General features: G+C 44.6%; 2 protein-coding genes, 1 long non-coding RNA gene and 2 pseudogenes across 3 annotated transcripts; 2 read left to right on the top strand and 3 right to left on the bottom strand.

The window, feature by feature from the left end:
- LOC132206920 (uncharacterized) overlaps positions 1-16,487 on the top strand; it is a 172,324-nt pseudogene extending 155,837 nt beyond the window's left edge.
- Positions 1-19,371, bottom strand: part of LOC132206921 (uncharacterized) — a 1,098,881-nt pseudogene that overhangs the window by 699,394 nt on the left and 380,116 nt on the right.
- Positions 6,134-12,267, bottom strand: LOC132206933 (uncharacterized). The gene is made up of 3 exons (XR_009443221.1): positions 12,150-12,267; positions 11,573-11,654; positions 6,134-6,436 (listed from the first exon to the last, which is right to left on the bottom strand). It is a non-coding gene; the product is annotated as an uncharacterized LOC132206933 (long non-coding RNA).
- LOC132206931 (histone H3) lies at positions 17,364-17,780 on the top strand. Its single transcript, XM_059642043.1, has one exon. It carries the CDS (start codon positions 17,370-17,372, stop codon positions 17,778-17,780), a length of 411 nt encoding a protein of 136 aa, XP_059498026.1. The 5' UTR covers positions 17,364-17,369.
- LOC132206928 (late histone H2A.2.2-like) lies at positions 18,587-19,006 on the bottom strand. Its single transcript, XM_059642039.1, has one exon. It carries the CDS (start codon positions 18,977-18,979, stop codon positions 18,587-18,589), a length of 393 nt encoding a protein of 130 aa, XP_059498022.1. The 5' UTR covers positions 18,980-19,006.

The following is a 19,371-nucleotide window of genomic DNA, read 5'->3' as shown; positions in this document are numbered from 1 at the left end:
TTCCAGCTTGTAGACTTGACACAGAAATGGTTCATCCAGTTTAATGTGGATCAGCGTGAGGTTATCTGCTTTGAGAGCAAAACCAGGAAAACAAGTTGTTATCCGAAAGGTGACAGATAGGGATGCGGGGGCGCAATTAGACCTGGGAGTACCTCGTACACCAGTCACTGACAGTGAGCAGTGCAGCAACAGCAGACGGTGAAGCAGGCAACTGGACGGTGGCCTTCATAGCGAGAGGGTTCAAGTCCAGGAGCAGGGCTGTCTTGCTGCAATTGTACAGGGATAGACCACGTCCTGCAGTATTGTGTGTGCAGTTTGGGGTCTCCATCTCTGAGGAAGGATGCCGTGGCTATGGAGGGAGTGCAGCCGAGGTTTCCCAGACTGATTCCTGGGATGGCAGGACTGATGGATAAGGAGAGACTGGATCAATTAGGATTATATTCACTGGAGTTTAGAAGAATGTGGGGTGATCGCATAGAAATCTATAAAATTTTAACAGGACGAAACAATGGTTAACGCAGATGTTGCTGATGGCCAGAATAGGGAGCGAGGGTGTGTGAGTCCAGAATCAGGCAGTCACAGGCTACAGGAGACAGGGAAGGACGGAGATGGGGACAAATGTCTTCACAAAGAAGGATTCTCTGCCACACAAAGTGGTCAGGGCCAAAGCAGTGAATGTTGTTCAAGTACTTGCATGCAGTTGTTAGGGGCGAAATGTCTTGTACAGCCACATAATAACATCCCAACTGCTACACTCAGTGTTAGAACTGAAAAAAGACAAGTGTTCCAAACTTGCTATCCACCTGTGACTCTACTTAATGGAACTTTGTGTCTGGACCCTTCGATCCCCCTGTTTGACAACACTCCCCAGGGCCCTAGCCCCTGCACTGGTTTGCCTCACCAAAGATGCAACACCTCCATATTTGTCTAAATTAAACTCCACCCGCTAGTCCTCAGCCCATTGGCCCAGTTGATCAAGCTCCTGTTGTACTCTGAGATAATCACCTTCACTGTCCACGAGGCCAACAATTTTGTTCCTGCTCCTCATTTACTACGTTTCTGCATTGTCCTATTTTCAGGCTGATCAACCAGACCTGCGTCAAGTTTCTGCAGCTGACAAATGGCTAAGCTTTGTTTCCATTCTCTCAGCCAGACATCAATTCCAAAGATGAACTTGCCTTGAGAAAACATCTGAATAACTGACTCACACAGAACTCTGAGAGAGCCAATTTCTCCTGCTGTAGCATGATCTGACCCTTGATGGCAGGGATTTGAGATTTTGTGCTGTCCATTCCCAGCTTGAGAATCCATTTGATCTCCTGGTCAGTGGGTCAGAACAGATTAGCCAATGAATTGAATCTACTCTGCATATTTTTTTTAATTGTGGTGAGCTGAAAATAATTCTAGACAGGATTGTTCTCCAGCTCTATCTAAATTAGCCTCTAAGTTCATCATTTTCAGACATATATCCAGCTCTCTTTTCATACCTCATATGGAATCCACCTCCAACACTCTCCGAGGCAGCACATTCCAAATCTGAACAATGCTCCGAGTAAAGATGTTTCTCCTCATCTCACTCCTAGCTGTCAGGGTGACAATCTTGAAATTGTGACCCTTGGTTACTGGCATAGTGGAAATAGAGTATTGAACTTCACTCTCTCAAAATTCTTCATAATTGTGAACACGTCCATAAAGTTTCCTTTTAATCTTCTCTGCTCCAAGGAGAATAAGCCTGATTTCATTCATCTTTCCTTGTAAGTAAAATCCTTCATTCCTGCTGTCATTCTAGTAATCTCATTTGGACCCTCCCCAGAGGCTTCTTCCTTAAGTTAAATGCCCAGAACTGAGAACTGAGAACAAACAGTCTGAGCAATGTGGTCTCAGCAATGACTTGTAGAGATGTAGCATTACTTCCTTGCTTTAAGACTCAATGCCTCTGTTTTTAAACTCAAAGATCCATTGAACCTGCTTCACAACTGTTTCAACTTGCCTGGCCACCTTCAGAGAATAATGCACATGAACCCCAAGGTCTCTCTGCTCAATACTCCCCTCAAAGCTGTACCCTTAAGCTTAAAATTGTCTCTCTGTGTTTTTATCAGAAAAATGCACAAGCTCATATTTTTCTGCATTGAAATTTATCTGCCAGGTCTCTGCCCATTTGGCCAACTTGTCAATGTACCTGTGAAGTCACTCAGTATCATCCTCACAATTCACTCTTCTCCCTGGCTTAGTATCATCTGCACATTTAGAGATTTTATCCTCAACACCCAACTCCAAATCATTTACATATAATCAATACAGTTATCAATATATACCTGTCAGTTTCACCAATGTCAATGGGTGAGTATATTTACCAGTCTGTTCTTGTTAGTTTCTGCACTGTGAATTAACAGTGACAATATTACCCTGTATCTGTCAGTTTCTGCTGCGTAAGCATGAGTACAGTTACCAATGTATGCCTCTCTGTTTCTGCCTTGCAATTTGTAAATGTTCGTATCAAAATATACCTCACAGTTCCTGCTTGGTGAATGTGAGTGCTGTTACCAATATATGTCTGTGAGATTCTGCTCTGTGCATAGGAGAGTCTAGTTATCAGACTGTACTTATCACTTTATGCTCTGTGAAACTGGGAATGTAGTTATCATTATGACTGCCAGTTTTAGCTTTGCCAGTAAGAATGTAGTTTTTAATCTCTCCCTGATAGTTACTGCAGTGTGAATGCCTGACTGAAATTAGCAGAAACCAAAAGAGACTGATAACTATAGTCACATATTTACATTGTAGTAAATGTGTCATCATCATTGGTTTGTGTGCTTCTTCAATATGAACAAATGGGTTTAGTTATTGATCTGTACATGTCAGTTTCTCCTCGTTTATTAAAATATCTTAGTTCTCTGAAAGCCAGTATTATTCTCTGTGAGTGCATGATTCACTCTGTGATAGTTATTGTTAGGATGTTGAGGCTGCGTCTTAATCTCTTCTGCATTGCATGATTTATGAGTTGAGTGTCAGTCCATGTGGTAGGTGAGGGGATGGAGAAGTTGAGGACATGGGGTGATAACAGGAGGGGAACTGCTTTATTCTGAGAACCATTCTGACGAATGGTCACACATTTCTGATATGGTTAGAGAATGTGAGGCCTGTGGCATCACTAATATAACTGCTCGTCTCTCACTGAAATCAGAATCACAGATATGGTACAGCACAGAGGTGTACAAAGTGAACAGAGGCAGAGATAAAGGAGTGGAGTTAGCTTTTACGAGGGGACATAGATTTAAAGTGAAATGAGGCCGATACTGGAGAGACGTCAGAGGTAGATTCTTTACTCAGAGAGTGGTAGCGGTGTGGAATGCATTGCCGGAGAGGGTAGTGGAGTCAGCCTCATTGAGGTCATTTAAGAGGCTGTTAGATAGACATATGGATGATTGTATAAGGTAGTGGAGGAGGTTCGATAGACCTTCGGTTTTGGGTTAAGGTTCTGCACAAAATCGTGGGGCAAAGGGCCTGTACTGTGCTGTGCTATTCTATGTTCACAGAAACAGGCCATTCAGCCCATCGTCTCTGTACTGGGCCGTTCTATTATGTATCAGTTCTGCAGTAATTATGGGGAACATGACCTTCTTCCACTCATTGTTAGTGTCGAGATGGAAAGGACAATTTGACATTAGTTCTGGAGGCACTTGGCTTTCAGTAACAATAATGGTATTTTTGATATGTTTCCCACACCCTCAGATACAGTATATGGGATTTCATTCTTCAACGTTCAGTTGTGGTTTGTGTCTGAATAGTAAACTCTGTAACTAAACTCTCTTCAATCGACACTTAATTGCATTGCGTTTCAGTCTCAGTTTGGTTTGACATTATGCGTGAGGTTGACTGTGTAGTAGAATTTATCTGTCACTACTGGGCACAGTAATAATCCAACATCCTCAGGTGTAATCAGTGATTTTGAGAGTCAATTCATATCTGGAAATTACTGTGAGGCCAAATTTCATTCTTTTCCTTTCAGCATCCACTGGCTGTGTGTGAGTGAGTTTTCCCTTGTGCTGCCAGTCTGTATCTCAGTTCACGTCTCCTGTAGTGAAAGGGAACCAGCAAAGTTCTTCAATTGTTGGTGCCTGTGGGAATTACATGCAAGTGAAAGGCAACACACTGCTACAGAAAGGATTCTTTGCTGTTCCACAGCATGGAAACAGGAAACACAATGGGCCTTTGTAACTTGTATAGTGCAGTCTAACATGGAGGAGTGATATTAAGTGTTCATTTTCAGAATACCATTAGTTTCTTTTTCAGTGTGTATTGATATGCTTTTCTGAATACTGCTGAAGTAGCAATCAATGTGAACTGAATCCATTTACAACTCAGTGAAAGGGCAATAAACAACTCAACTGCATCGCCGCTGACTGACCACAGTGTTGCTTGTACAGAAAGACAATTGGCTAATTTATTTCCTGATGTAGACAGGACATTACCCTGCTCTGTGCTGTGAGGGTGCAAACAATCAGTGGTACTCTTGTGTTGTTCTATGCAAGGAACGTGGAAAGGAAAAAGGAATTTTATTTTCTGTCATGCAGTGCAGAATATTTAAACTGTCAAACTCAATTACTGAACAATCAACACTTCAATTCTGCATTGGAACAAAATGAGCAGTTTCACAAAGCTACCAGTTTTGTCCATTTTTATATTTCTCCACTGTTTTGAAGGGTGACTACTTGATTACGTTGATTCATTGTGCAAATTGTATTCAGGTATCTTGCTATTTTTCTGTAGTACATCCTAGGGAGGGCCAGGAGCAATGCCAGGCTCTTCGTAGAAAATTGAGACAATTTTGAAAGAAGTACACAATTATAAATAAAACTATTCCTGAAAGGTGAAGAGATGGAGAAAAATATTGCGATAAATGTGGGGATGGCAACTCCTCTGCAGCTCTGGCACATGAAGGGCTGGCTGAACAGGATGAGAATTGAATTTGTTTTTGATCCGTGCAGACTTAAACGTTTGAAGGGCCTTATTCTGTGCTGTCGACTTCTCTGGCAATGGATCTGTGAGTCAAAATCATTCCAAATGTAACATTTTTTATTACTTGCAATGTCTATGGAACTGCATGGTTGTTATATGTTGGAAGGTGTGTTGGGATTGTGTGTGTATTTGACAGAAAGAGAGCACGTGTGTACATGAACAATAATGATTCTGTCAGGCTATGGTGCAGAACGTGCTTTTGGAATTCACATTGTTTAATTGTTGTATGTGACAAAGATTTATCAAATTGTTACTTCTGTCCTTCTCTGTCACTGCTAATTGAATGTTTGTGCTTCAATATCTGTGCTCAATATCCAGTTCCCATGTGGGTGTTCAAACTTACAGTTTCATCAATTTGTTCACACTGACTGTAACTCAAAGTATCCTTACTAAATGCAGGAGTAATGCAGTTCTAGAGTGTATATTTTAGATGAGGATTCACTCTCTCTCCTCATAGGTTTTTGACAATGTGAATGGCGAAATTGTTTGGAACTGGGTGATATGTGTTGAGAATACAGATAAAAGAAACAAATGTTTCCTTGGTGGTGTTTGACTCTCGGTTTGAATGCTTCTCTCTGAAAATTGTGTTCAATGTGTGTTTGATTCAATCCGCTGTCACTGTGCTTTCTATGCTCTGTCAGTGTAGCACACCTGGTGGTTGTTCAAAGTTACTGGTCACACTTGGCTTTGTGCTGAGGAAATATTACATTGTCCAGGTCCTTCAAATATTTGCCTGGAGGTAGACAGAAGGGATGGCCCCTGTATATCAACATCAGCCAATACTGGCAATATCAAACTGATCAATGTCACATTCGGTCAATAATCATTTGGATTGTTTCTTTAAAGCCAGCAATTTGAACGCATCCAGGAGTCTGATTCCACTCGTGCCCTCAGCTGCCACTTGTCTGTTTTTCCTTAAAACTCTATACCTGTTGAGTGAGATCTAGAAAGGAAACAGCACCTGTACAACTCCATGGATGCAAGTGGGTAAGTGGATATGTCCGTTTTGTTGTCAATCTGTATCTGTCAATTCCCAATTGTTGAATGTGTGAGTGTAATTATCAATATGTACCTGTCAGTATATGCTATGGTAATCTTTTTAACTTGACAGATTTATTATCACATACAGTGAAATACAGTGAAAACCTCTGTTTATGAGCATTTCTGGCAGATCATGTTCAGTAAGGTACAGATAAAAATGACTTAAGACAGAGGCATGCAGGTTACATTGACAGGGTGTGCACTAGGAGAGATCAACATTAGCTAAATTGTCATTATTTGAGGCTAAAACGTCCATTCATCATTCTACTCAGGGCAAGGAAGAAGCTGTTCTTGAACCTGCTCATGCGTGTGTTTAGGCTTCTGTATCTTCTGCCTGATGGAAGGGGTTGGAGGAGATCTTTGATCCGTGGAACATCTGAATGACAAAGACACCTACGTGAAACTCATGCTCATTGACTACATCTCCGCTGTCAACACCACTGTTCTGTACAGACTGATCTCAAAACTCCATGACCTTGATCTCAGCTAGGCCCACTGCAACCTGATTCTCAGCTTTCTGACCCGTATACTATAATCAGTAAAGATAGACAACTGCATCTCTTGTAGAATAACACAACACTAGAGTGCTCCCTCCACCCCCACAGCCTCAACAATTTGTCTTCAGCACCCTACTGTACTCCATGTACACTCAAAACTGTGGGGCCAAATTCCAAATGAACACCGTCAACAAATTTGCTGATGACATCAGTGTAGGATGGATACCTAACTACGAGGAATCAAAACCCAGAAGGGAGATAGGGGGCTTGGCGACATGATGCAATGAAGGCAACTGCTCTTTCACTGTCAGAAAAACTAAAGAACTGATCATTGACTTCAGAAAGAAAGGAGGAAAACTCCTGCCCATATACATCACTTGAACTGAGGTTGACAGGGCGGAGAGCACCAAGTTCCTTGGAGTGACAATAACCAACAACCCGCCCTGGACATCGCACGTAGATGTAACAGTTAAAAGGCACAAGGCCTCTTCTTCCTCAGGCGGCTCAGGAAATTTGTCATGTCCAGAAGGACCGTCACCAACTTCAATAAATGCACCATTGAAATCATCATTGCATGCCTGCATAATGACCTGATATGGCAACTGTACTGTCCAGGGCTGTAAGAAAACTACAGGTGATGTACACAGCCCAGTCAACCTGTTCCTGTCAGTGTCTGGTCATTTCATTTACACAGTCACACAGCAGAGACTGACAGGGATGAGTTGATAACGATAGAACCATAAAAATGTTACAGCACAGAAGGGACGATTCACACCATCTTGTCCTGCTGACCCAATGATGCCCCCAGATGTCCCTCCACTTCCTGCATACTGCTTGTAACACTGCAGCTTACAGCACTTCAGGTGCAGATCCAGGTAATTTATCTTTAAACAAGTTTACAGCCTCTGATTCCACTACTAAAGGGCAATACATTCCAGATACCCAACACCCTCTGCATAAGAAGCATTTTTCCTCACATATCGTTTGATCCATCAGCTACTTTGCTTCAATCTGGTTTTTAGGCTCTCTGCCAAGGGAAACAGGTTCCTCCTGTCTACTCTACCTCTCCCTCTCACAAGTTAGTTTTCCTTAATCATGGCACCTCTCAGCCTCCTCTGTTCGAAGGAATATGACTCCAAACCCTCTAATCTCTCCTTGCAGCTGCAATTCTTCAGCCCTGGCAACATTCTGGTAAATCTCCTCTCCACCCCCTCCACAGCAATTACATCCTTCCTATAATGTGGTGACCAGAATTACACACAATACTCCAGTTGTGGCCTCACCACTGTCTCATATTGTTTCATCATTACATGCCTACTTTTGTATTCCATACCACGACTAATGAAGGGGAGCATTCCACATGCCTTGTTAACAACCCTAAATACGTGTACCAATACCTTTAGTTACCTGTACACTTACACGTCAAGATCTCTCATTTCATGTACCATTCTCAATATATTCCCATTTATTACATATTCTCATTTACTGTGTGACCTTCCCAAACTGCATTACCTCGATCAGAGCTGAACTCCCTCTGCCACTTTCCTGCCCACTCCACCAAACCATCTGTATCATTTTGCATCTTACAATTACCCTCTCTGTTATCCACATCAGTTTCTGCTGTGTGAATATGTAATATAGTTATTATTTTGCAGTTGTCAGTTTCTGGTTTGTGAATGTGTGAATGAATTTATCATTCTGTGCAGTCTGTTTTTCTGTGTGAATGTCAGGATGTAGTTATTAATCTATACCTGTCAGTATCAGCTATGACAATCAGATTTTCATTGTCAATCACAGCCTGTCAGTTTCTGCTCTGTCAATATGTGAGTTTAGCAATCAATCTGTCCCTGTCAGACTGCTGTGTGAATACATTTGGGTAGTTATCAGTCTGCACCAGTCAACTTCTGCTTGGTGAATATGTCCCTCGGTGAATACCTGTCAGTTTCTTCTACGTGAATATGTGCATGTCACTATCGATCTGTACCTATGGCAGTAGATGAGTGTAGTTATCGATCTATACCTGTCAGTTTCTGCTCTGTGAACAGGTGAGGGAAGTTGCCAATCTGTCCCTGTCAGTTCATGCTATTTTAAACTGAGACTGTTATTATCAATCAATCTGGCCTGTGAATGTGTGATTTTACCCACCAACTTCAAACTGTCAGTTTCGAGCTTCAAATGTGTAAATGCGTTTATCAATGTGTACCTGTCAGTTATTACTCTGTGAATTTGTATGTAATAATAATATTCTACATGTCAGTATCTGCAACACAAATGTGTGAGAACATTTCTCCACCTGTCGCTGTCAGTTGCAGCTCTGTGTATCTGAAAGTTATGAGTTATCAATTATCAACCTGTGCCTGTCAGTTTCTGGGTTTTGAATGTGGAAATGAATTTATCATTCTCTCCCAGCCAGTTTATGCTCTGCAAATGGGCAAGGAAAATGATCAGTCCATGCCTGTCAGTTTCTGCTGTTTGAATACGAATGTCATGATAAATCTGTACCCATCAGTTCCCGGCATGTGGATGTGAGTTTTAACATCAGCTTTCTTTTGTCTGTTTCGGGAATGTCAACACAGTCATCGTAGATATCAATCTGTACCTGTCAGTTTTTACTGTTGTGTGTCAATGTGCCTTGATTCTCTGGCAACCAGTAACATTCTCTTTGACTGAGAGATACATTCTGATATAGCTATTAGGGTGTCCAGACAGGGTATTAATCGCTTCTGCATTTTGTGACTTCTGCATTTACTGTCAGGTGTCAGGTTCTAGGAGGGTTCATAGAAGTGGGGCTGCTTTCCTCTGAGAACAATTCTGAATCAGTAACACGTTTTCTAGTTTGTGTGCTGAGTGTGGGTTTTCTATACTGCACGTACTGAATGCTGGTTCTGTGTGTCAGTACGGGATCTTTTTTCTGGTTTCTGTAGTATCAGTTAGATATTTAGATTCATTTTCTGTTGGACATTTTTAGTACTCTTTCATTAAAGAGAGTTATGTTCTGCACCTGTCTTTCTATTTCTACATTATATTTTTATACTAATACTTTCTCCAATAGAATGTCATTTCCTTCATCACCAGGATCAGAATCAGGATGAGGTGCAGTGCAGAAGTAGGCCATTCTGCCCATTGTGCTTGCACTAGGACATTCTATTCTGCATACTAGTTTCCAGTAGTTGGCGAGAATGTGAGCTTCTTCCACTCACTCCTCGTGTCTATCTGGTAGTGCCAACTTGACATTAATTCTGTAGTTATCAGCCTTTGAAGAGCTGGAATGCCAGCTTTGCGATGTCTGCAACAGTCTCAGCTACAGTATATGGATTTCATTCTCCTTCCATGTTCATTTGTGGTTTTGTATCTGAATGCAGCATAAACTCTGCAGATATTCACTGACCCTGTATGATTGAGGGATTAATTTTGCATTGACATTTGTCCTTACCATGAGGCTTAATTTCATTGCATTCAATCAAAGTTTTTTTTTCAAATTTGAGTGCACAGTGGACTTTGTCAATCATGACTAGACAATGTAACGAACAAACATCGAACACCAAATCTCCTCTCTGTTGTGATTGGTGAGTTTGTGCATCAGTTTACATTTGTCCATATCTGGAAATCTGTGTAAGGATAAATTTCATTATCTTCCTTTCAGCATTCAATGACTGGCTGTGAGCGAGTTTTCTTGCATGCTCCTCGTCAATATATCTTTAAAAACTGGTACTGATTCATGTCACACTGACTGTTTCTGTATGTCTCCTTGTGTTTCTAGCTCTGCATGTCATGATCTGATACTCCTCATAAGGTGTGATTCATGTACTGTAAAACAGCTTTTTCATACATTGACTCTTGCAGAAACATGTCCACTCTTTCTCAGTCTCTTGACCAGAGTGCGAGCATGGATGAAGTGAGTTTTCATCAGTACTTTATTCAGTCTCTGGTATTATCTGTCAATCTGCTTCTCATTATTTGTCATTGTATTTCACAGTGCACGAGTGTCTTTTTAAAATGAACACATTACTTTCAGATGTTGCAGGAGTGCGTTTGATTTTTCTAATCTCTACTGCTCAACATGAATGAGTCTTCATCTAATCCCCTCAGAGTCAGGGCCTAAAAGTGAAGGCATTTCTCCCTTTGTCAGTCTCTGATTCTGCGTTTATTCTAGATTGGTCAGTCCCTGGTCTGAACGTTTATTCCAAATTTTGCTCATGTGACTGGCATCCAACAGAGAAGAACATGGAAACTAACATGAGTGTACTAGGGAAGGTCGAGAGTAACTTCAAACCCTTTGTAGAAATTTGAAAACAAAATGAAAGGAGATGTACAATGTTTCTTGTTGGACTGAAGGAAAAATTAAAAGCAATGTTAAATACAGTAAGGTGAAGAAATGGAGAATAATGTTGCCATAAGGGTGAGGACAGCAGTTCCTCTGCAGCCTCGATACATTCGTAGAAATAGAATGCTGACTGACTGGGTTTAGTGTTGTTAGCTGTTTTTCATTGGCGCAGACCCAAAGGGCCAAAGGGCCTTTTTCTGTGCTGCAGACTTCTATAACTTGAGGTTGTTTGGGGAGATCACTTTGAATGTACTATTTTCTATGATTCGCAGCATGTACAGAACGTTTGGTTGTTCCACATTGCAACATGCACCTTTGGACAGTGAGAGTGTGTGTGTGTGTGTGTGTGTGTGTGTGTGTGTGTGTGTGTGTGTGTGAGTCAGAGGGTTAGAATTATTCCACAAAGAATTAATTCTGTCCTTCTCATTTACTGATAAGCTTCATATAAACGTGTTTCATCCATTTTAGTAACTCTTGTCCTCTCAGTGAGCAGTTTCTTCCCATTTCTGCACTGAACTGAGGTATGGCTGTTGCCACTATGTTACAGCATGATCTATTTGTTTGTCTTGATTGTAAGTTTGAAAATGCCCTCAGTCAGTGCAGATTTAATGCTGTTCCCGAGTGTCTGTTCCAGATGACCGTTCAGTCTATCCATCTTCAAAACCGGTGTCAATGTCAATGGGCAACATACCTGCTGATTGTTAGAAGCAGCTAGTCACACATGGCTTTCTACCGAGGAAATCTGGTAACATCCAGGTCCTTCAAGTATTTGCCTGGAGGAAGAGAGAATACACGCTTCCTGTAAAATCCTGAAAATGTGAGATAATAGGAACAGCGGATGCTGGAGAATCCGATATAACAAGGCGTAGAGCTGGACGAACATAGCAGGACAAGCAGCTTGGCCTGCTGTCTTCATCCAGTTCTACACCTTGTTATACAGAAAGTCTGGCAATATTTCCACTGTTCACGGCACAGTATCTAAAAACAGCGTGAAACAGAAGTTAATCGATGAATTTCCATCAGTGCTAAGAGGATAAAAAATACCACAAGACTGACCCCCAGCAGCTTCTTGCCGCTGTGTCTCCCTCAGCAGGCCCACACACAGCCCGAGAAAGGCCTCTCTCTCCCTGCCCCCAGGCCGCTCTCTCTCCAAGTTCCGGGACCAGTTCCTGCTCCGCTCGGCCTCTTACCAACAGTCCCCGGGTTCTCCCTGAACTGAGCCCGAATCAATGCCGGTCTCGGAGCCCCCCTCTGTGTCCCAGACTCACATCTCGATGCGCTGCCGGAAGGAGCCTGCTGCTCCCTCGCTTCCCTGGGCGCTGGTCTCTCCATTGCGGTCTGTTTCAAACAAACCTCTTCCACTCAGTGAGTAAATGCCCCTCAATGGCAGCACAGGGGGAAGGGCCTCACGCATGCGCTCCTCTGTGTTGTGTGTGACAAAGGGACAGGGCAGTGCAATGTAATAAAATGTGAGGCTGGATGAACACAGCAGGCCAAGCAGCATCTCAGGAGCACAAAAGCTGACGTTTCGGGCCTAGACCCTTCATCAGAGCACTCTGATGAAGGGTCTAGGCCCGAAACGTCAGCTTTTGTGCTCCTGAGATGCTGCTTGGCCTGCTGTGTTCATCCAGCCTCACATTTTATCATCTTGGAATCTCCAGCATCTGCAGTTCCCATTATCTCAGGGCAGTGCAATGTGTCTGGTGGGGATGCTGTTCAGAGGGTCGGTGTGGGCTTTTAGTTGGTCTGAATTGTCTGTTTCCACACTCTAGGGATTGTATGATGATTCTATGAAGTTTGCTGCAAATTAGGTGCATAAATGTGAACTATATGCTAATGTTTTGAACTGCTCATATAAACTACTTTCCTGTTTTCATATAGAATAAACGTTAGACTATAATTTTGAATGCTCCGGTTTCCTCCCACAGTCCAAAGGTGTGCAAACTAGGCGGGTTGGCTGTGCTAAATTGCCCGTGGTGCCCAGGGATGTTTCGGTTAGGTGGGTTAAGCGCGAGATATAAAGGGTAGGGGAATAGGTCTGGGTCTGCTCTTCAGAGGGGCGATGGGGACTTGTTGGACCAAATGGCCTGGAGGGGTTTTGTGTGTGGCAGCATCTTCAAAGGAAAAGGAAACAAAATTAACATTCTGGATCCCGTGACCTTTATGCAAAACTGATGGTGGCCGGGGAAACGTCAGTTTATATACAGAAGCAAAAGGAGAGTGTGATGGGGTTTGGAATAAATGATAGGATAGAGCCTAACAGAGAGAAGAACATTTGGTCAGAGCTGTTGACGATCAGGCTGGGAGGTTGAATAGTAGTTAATGGGGGCTATTAGTGGCTGACAGGAGGTGGTGGATAATGGCAGGGTATGTGGTAACAAGGCCTTGTGAGGGGTAGAGTTTAGGCACAAAAAATATTCATCTCGATATTAAGTCTGGAGGGCTGCAGGGTCCCCAAGTGGAAGATGAGGTGTTGTTCTTCTAGCTTGTGTTGAGCTTCAATGGAACTCTACAGCAAGACAGAGACAGAGATGTTGGACTGGGAATGAGGTGGTGTATTAAAGTGTCAGGCAACAGGAATTTCAAGGTCTTTTTTGCAAGCAATACATCGATGCTCTTCAAAATGATGAGCCAGTCTATGCTTTGTTTCACAACTGGATGTTTTAAGAGAATTTGGACAGTCTTTGTTACTGGGCAAGAATGATGCAGACTTTTCAAAGAAAAAAAAAATGCCGGGTGTGGGCATCACTGACTGGTCTGAGCATTGATTGGCCCTCCTAAAATGCGCGTGAGAAGGTGGTAGCGAACTGTCTTCCTGAACCATTGCAATTTCTGAGCTGTAGGTCGACCCACATTGCCGGTAGTAAGGGAATTGCAGGATTTTCACGGATTGACACAGGCTGAATGGCCAATATATGTCCAAGTCAGGATGGTGAGTGGCTTAGAGAAGATCTTGCAGATCATGCTGTTCCCGTGAACCTGCTGCTGTTGTCTTTCAAGATGGAAGTAGTTGTGGGTTTGGAAGGTGCTGTCTAATTTTATATTTGAGAGAGTGGATGTTTGTGAATGTGGTGCCAATTAAAAACGAGCAGCTTTTTCATGGATAGTATCTCGCTTGCCGTGTGCAGTTGGAGCAGCACTAACACATGACTTAAATGTTGGAGATTTTGGACAGGTTTGAGAAATCAGGAGGTAAGTTACTTGCTGCAGTATCCATAGCCTTAGACCTGCTCTTGTTGCCACTGCATTTATTGGGTGAGTCCAGTTCAGCTTGTGGTTCATGGAAGCTTTCAGGATGTTGATAGTGGAGGATACAATGATGCTGAGGCCCAAGTCAAAGGATGCCTTACTGCACGTCTCTGTGATGCAGTTTTACACTCACACACTGATCAGACTTGATATAGCCTCCATCCACCCTAACAGCAAGTTCCATCACAACAATCCCCACTACAATCCCAAATCTCTATGGTATTGTATCGATTAATGTGAGTGATAGTGAACAGAATTGGACATGTTGCACTGACCCTGAGAACAATACTCCTGTATTGCAGCAAAGCAGTCAATGTTCCTTCTCCTCTCGGAAAGTCTGCCCAGGCACACACTCACCTTGACTAGAGGTTAGCTACATCTCCCCATGCTGAGAAACTGCACGGTCTGTGTGTCTATGTTTAGTGGAGAACAGCTGATCTCCGCTGGGATTGATTTTGTCATGTTCACTGTCAGAGCAGGAGGAGCAATAACAATTGAAAACATTGGAAAGGTTCACTAAAGTGAAGGCCAAGCCGATAGTGAAAGTGACCAAGAAAGCAGAAAAGAAATGAACCCATAGGTGCAACATGTAACCATCTGAAACCAAAGGCTCCTGTCAGAGACACCGATATCTCTCAGGAAAGAGCTGAGCCCGGCTCAAAGGGTCCCTGTCCTGGTTCCGAATGGAGACATAGACATTAATTAATTCGAATCACTCAAAGCACGCTTTCTTGGCTCCATTTACACCCAGTTCCTCTCGCACATTCTACAATGAATCAGTGTGAGGACACCCCCTCTCATTTTTACTGACCATCAGTTCGGGTGCACTTGCAGTTCAGGAACAAAAACAAAGTTACTGGAAATGCTCAGCAGATTTGGCAGCATCTACGGAGGGGAAAAAAGTGAACATTTCAGGTCCGATGACCCTTCCTCAGAACTGGATGCAGAGAGATGAAGCTGAGGCCTTTGCTGAGTACAGAGCGTTCAGCATCAGAGAGCAGAAGGTTAGTAGGGATGGCCAATACCCAACATGATGTGGGGTGTTTGTGGGAGGGGATAGAGTCAGAGGGAAGGGAAGGAGCGGTAGGTTCCAGACAGCCATTGTTATTTTTGAGTTGATGCATCTTGTGGGCCTGATTGCCTGATCAGAAGAGAAAAAAAAAATTCCTTGTTAGTCTGACGAATGAGCCGGAGCATGAAGTGGAACTGAGGACTGGTACAGCTCTGAGCCAGTGTGTTACGATGCTGTTGGAGAGAGAGGTTGAGACTATGCATGTGCAGCCGCATCGCATTGAGGGTGGATCTCAGAATGTGGCCAGAGCTGCTGTCCGTGGAACGTTGAACATCATGGTGGTTCCTCTGATCCTGGGAGGATTCAAAACATGAGGGATGAAACTTGAGTTGGAATCCACGTGGTGTGAGTCTGAGCCGGAGGCAGTCACTGAGGAATGTGATATGGCTGTGGAAAGTGATATTGGCTGGATGAAGAGTCTCGGCCCGAAATATCAGCTTTTGTGCTCCTAAGATGCTGCTTGGCCAGCTGTGTTCATCCAGCCCCACACTTTCTTATCATGGCTGTGGAAAAGTCAGTTTCAGTTCCTGTCCGTTTCTATTTTACACATTTAGGGAGAGAGTAACACTGGCGCAGAAACCCCGCTTCATAACACAGCCCTCAAGAATTGATTTTGTGTGATTCAGCTGGAGCAATGGAAACTGACACTGTCGTATTCTACAGCATCTGCAGTTTCTGCTATCTTTGAAATGGAAGCTGACATGCTGTCTCCTGAAAGAAAGGCCGGCACATGGGCGTTTAATTGTATCACAACTGCTTTTAAAAGTTCCAGGTTTTATTATCTTCGAACATGAAGCTTGAGTCGCAGCTGGAGGCGGAGCTGGACATTTCTCTGTCTGTCACTCAGTTTCCTGCCCGGGCCGCCTCTCCCTCTCTGTCAGCTCTTTCTCAGTCAGGTCGGGGCGGGCTGTAGAAAGAAGGAAGGTGAGGCAGCTCGGCTCTCACTCGGCAGCGATTGCAGTGAAGAAGCGTGATGTCTGGGAGAGGCAAAGGAGGCAAAGGCCTGGGAAAAGGCGGGGCGAAGCGGCACCGCAAAGTGCTCCGTGATAACATCCAGGGCATCACGAAACCAGCCATCCGGCGCCTGGCTCGCCGAGGCGGGGTCAAGCGCATCTCGGGCTTGATCTACGAGGAGACCCGCGGGGTGCTGAAGGTTTTCCTGGAGAATGTGATCAGGGATGCGGTGACCTACACTGAGCACGCCAAGCGCAAGACGGTCACTGCCATGGACGTGGTGTACGCTCTGAAACGCCAGGGCCGCACTCTCTATGGATTCGGCGGCTGAGCAACTCGTCCCTTTTCCAGCGAACCCAAAGGCTCTTTTCAGAGCCACCCAAACCCTCCGATTGAGAGCGGAGACCTGAGGACGGGGAAAGGCAACACATAGGGCTGGTGCAGCGACTTTTAATTTTGAACCAATCCTTTAAGGAAATATATTAACTTCGTGCCCCGCGTTGCAGGAGAGAGAGCGCGGATTGTGAAATTATACTGTCTGCAGAAAAGTGTTCTATAACCAAGGTATCCCTGCACTACAGATAGAGGTTTCACGGCCATTCGAGACGATACTGTTCTGCAGCTGGTTATGCCCTTTCTTGTGAATACCAGTCTATCAGTAATACTACCAGTTGTCCATACCATGAATAATAATTTGCTCTGTCCGTAATTTTGGGCCCAGGCGCTAATTGCATATTGCAGTGTTTGTACTTCATTCACGCTTCCAGGAATGATACTTTGTTCATTTTGATTCTGGTAGCTGTGCCGATGTTTTAGTGGCGAGTTCATTCTAACTGCCTGTCAGAGACACATCAGGAAATGATTCAGAGCCCTCTCCGCGCTGACTGCAAGTTAGGTTCACAAGAAAATTTTGTAAAGCATAAGATATAACCTTAGTTGCAGACACATGGGAGTTCTCGTTTTAAAATTACTTCAGCTCTTTCTGAAATCGGCGGGCGATTTGAAATTGACCAACTGTCATTTCAACTTAACCAATCAGCCTCCAACAACTATTTTGCTGCCTTTCCTGTCCTTCAGCGGTTGTTTCTCAGGGGGTTGAGGGACGGGGCTGTATCCAATCCAGGCTCTAGGGCGGGCTCTCCATTCCCTTAAATAGGCAGCGCCGCAGCAGGCTCAGCATTGAGAGCAGCGGCCTGTGCGTATTACAGAGAGAATGGCCAGAACCAAGCAGACAGCGCGCAAATCCACCGGAGGGAAAGCTCCGCGCAAGCAGCTAGCGACCAAAGCGGCCCGCAAGAGCGCTCCGGCCACGGGTGGAGTGAAAAAGCCTCATCGCTACAGGCCCGGCACGGTGGCTCTGCGGGAGATCCGCCGCTACCAGAAATCCACCGAGCTACTGATCCGCAAACTGCCGTTCCAGCGCTTGGTGCGGGAGATCGCTCAGGACTTCAAGACCGACCTGCGCTTCCAGAGCTCGGCCGTGATGGCCCTGCAGGAGGCCAGCGAGGCTTACCTGGTGGGGCTGTTTGAGGACACCAACCTGTGTGCCATCCACGCCAAGCGGGTCACCATCATGCCCAAAGACATCCAGCTGGCCCGCCGGATCCGCGGGGAGCGCGCCTAAAAGGAGCGTGCCCGACCCTCCACATTCACCCCGAGAAACAACGGCTCTTTTCAGAGCCACTACACTATCCAGAGCGAGCAGCAATCGTCAGGCACGATGGACTTTAGTTAATGCTATAGATGTCGTCTCAATGCAACAGCTCTTACAAAAACTTAATGTGTCTGAGATGCACTAATTCATCTTAAAGACAAGACGCAACTCGGGGCAATCAGATTTATACACTTTCACTAATCGCAACAAATTCAAGTACTGCACTCCACGTTTTATAATTTATACATTTCTAATTGAAACGCCTCTGTGTGCGAATTGCTTCCCTTGGCATTTCCCCAGCTGTAACTGAACTTGGCGGAGGAGGAGGATGGTGGAAAATAATCGCCAATTTCAAAACCCACCACAACATACAAACTATGTTTATATTTTTGTTCGTGCACTCGAAATTTTGCGCAATCTCCCACTAGTGGATTCGTTCGACCAACTGAGGAGGGTCGGGTCAGTCTCGAATGGCCTCTTTGTGGCGCAGAGCTGTTCCATGTCTCTATTTCCCTGTCAGCGTATGGGTGGGAACGCCCCTTTGAGTCACTGTCCCTGTAGCAAAACCTCCAACTTTATTCGTCCCGTCCGGCAGCTGTTCTAGTATTATCTCTCAAGGAGAAAACAAAAGGGATTATTTTTGCTCATTTAAAGGACCGTGTTTGAACATAACATGAAAGTTAATTAGCCAGCAGTGACGGTCTAGCTGCTTTTCACTGATGTGGTGGGTGGCTCTTAAAAGAGCCTTTGTGTTCGCAAATTCAAGAACGGCCTCTTCACTTTTTAGCGGAGCCCCCTGCAGCGGTTTTCTTGGGCAGCAGCACAGCCTGGATATTAGGCAGCACCCCGCCCTGAGCGATGGTCACCCCTCCCAGCAGCTTGTTGAGCTCCTCGTCGTTGCGCACGGCCAGCTGGAGGTGCCTGGGGATGATGCGGGTCTTCTTGTTGTCCCGGGCCGCGTTACCGGCCAGCTCGAGGATTTCAGCCGTCAGGTACTCGAGCACCGCAGCCAGATAGACCGGCGCTCCGGCACCCACACGCTCAGCATAGTTACCCTTTCTCAGGAGCCTGTGAACACGGCCCACCGGGAACTGCAGGCCAGCTCGGGAAGACCGGGACTTGGCCTTCGAGCGAGCTTTCCCTCCACTGCCCTTTCCTCTCCCAGACATTGCCACAACCTCACAAACACTTTCACAGAGAATGCTGCAATGTGGCCCCATCCCACCCTCTTATACCTTCGGGAGGAATGGGGGTGCGGCCATTGCTGATTGGTCACATTGTTCGGTATCTCCTAATGTCGTTTCCATTCCCAATCAGATATCTGCTTCCCTCACCAATCCGGAGAGGGCCCGGGGAGGAGGCGGGAACGTCCCGGCGCCAAATCATCAACCGCTTTCTTTCAAACTCGGAAAGCCCGCCAATATGTACAAAACTGGAAGAAGTTTTACAAAGAAGAATGCGTTCATATTTCAGATAATTTACTGTTAGAATACGCCTGTATACTTCACACAATCTCTCTCTGATTCACAGGCCTCAGTGAATCGATGTGTTTCTGATTTTT

This window comes from Stegostoma tigrinum, chromosome 44 (assembly GCF_030684315.1).
Source record: "Stegostoma tigrinum isolate sSteTig4 chromosome 44, sSteTig4.hap1, whole genome shotgun sequence".
Taxonomy (NCBI): Eukaryota; Metazoa; Chordata; class Chondrichthyes; order Orectolobiformes; family Stegostomatidae; genus Stegostoma; species Stegostoma tigrinum.
Note: the sequence above shows the minus strand (reverse complement) of the source record. Positions and strands in the feature narration are given on the sequence as shown.

Coding starts and splice junctions, on each gene's coding strand:
- LOC132206931 (XM_059642043.1), top strand. CDS start 17,370: ATGGCCAGAACCAAGCAGACAGCGCGCAAATCCACCGGAGGGAAAGCT.
- LOC132206928 (XM_059642039.1), bottom strand. CDS start 18,979: ATGTCTGGGAGAGGAAAGGGCAGTGGAGGGAAAGCTCGCTCGAAGGCC.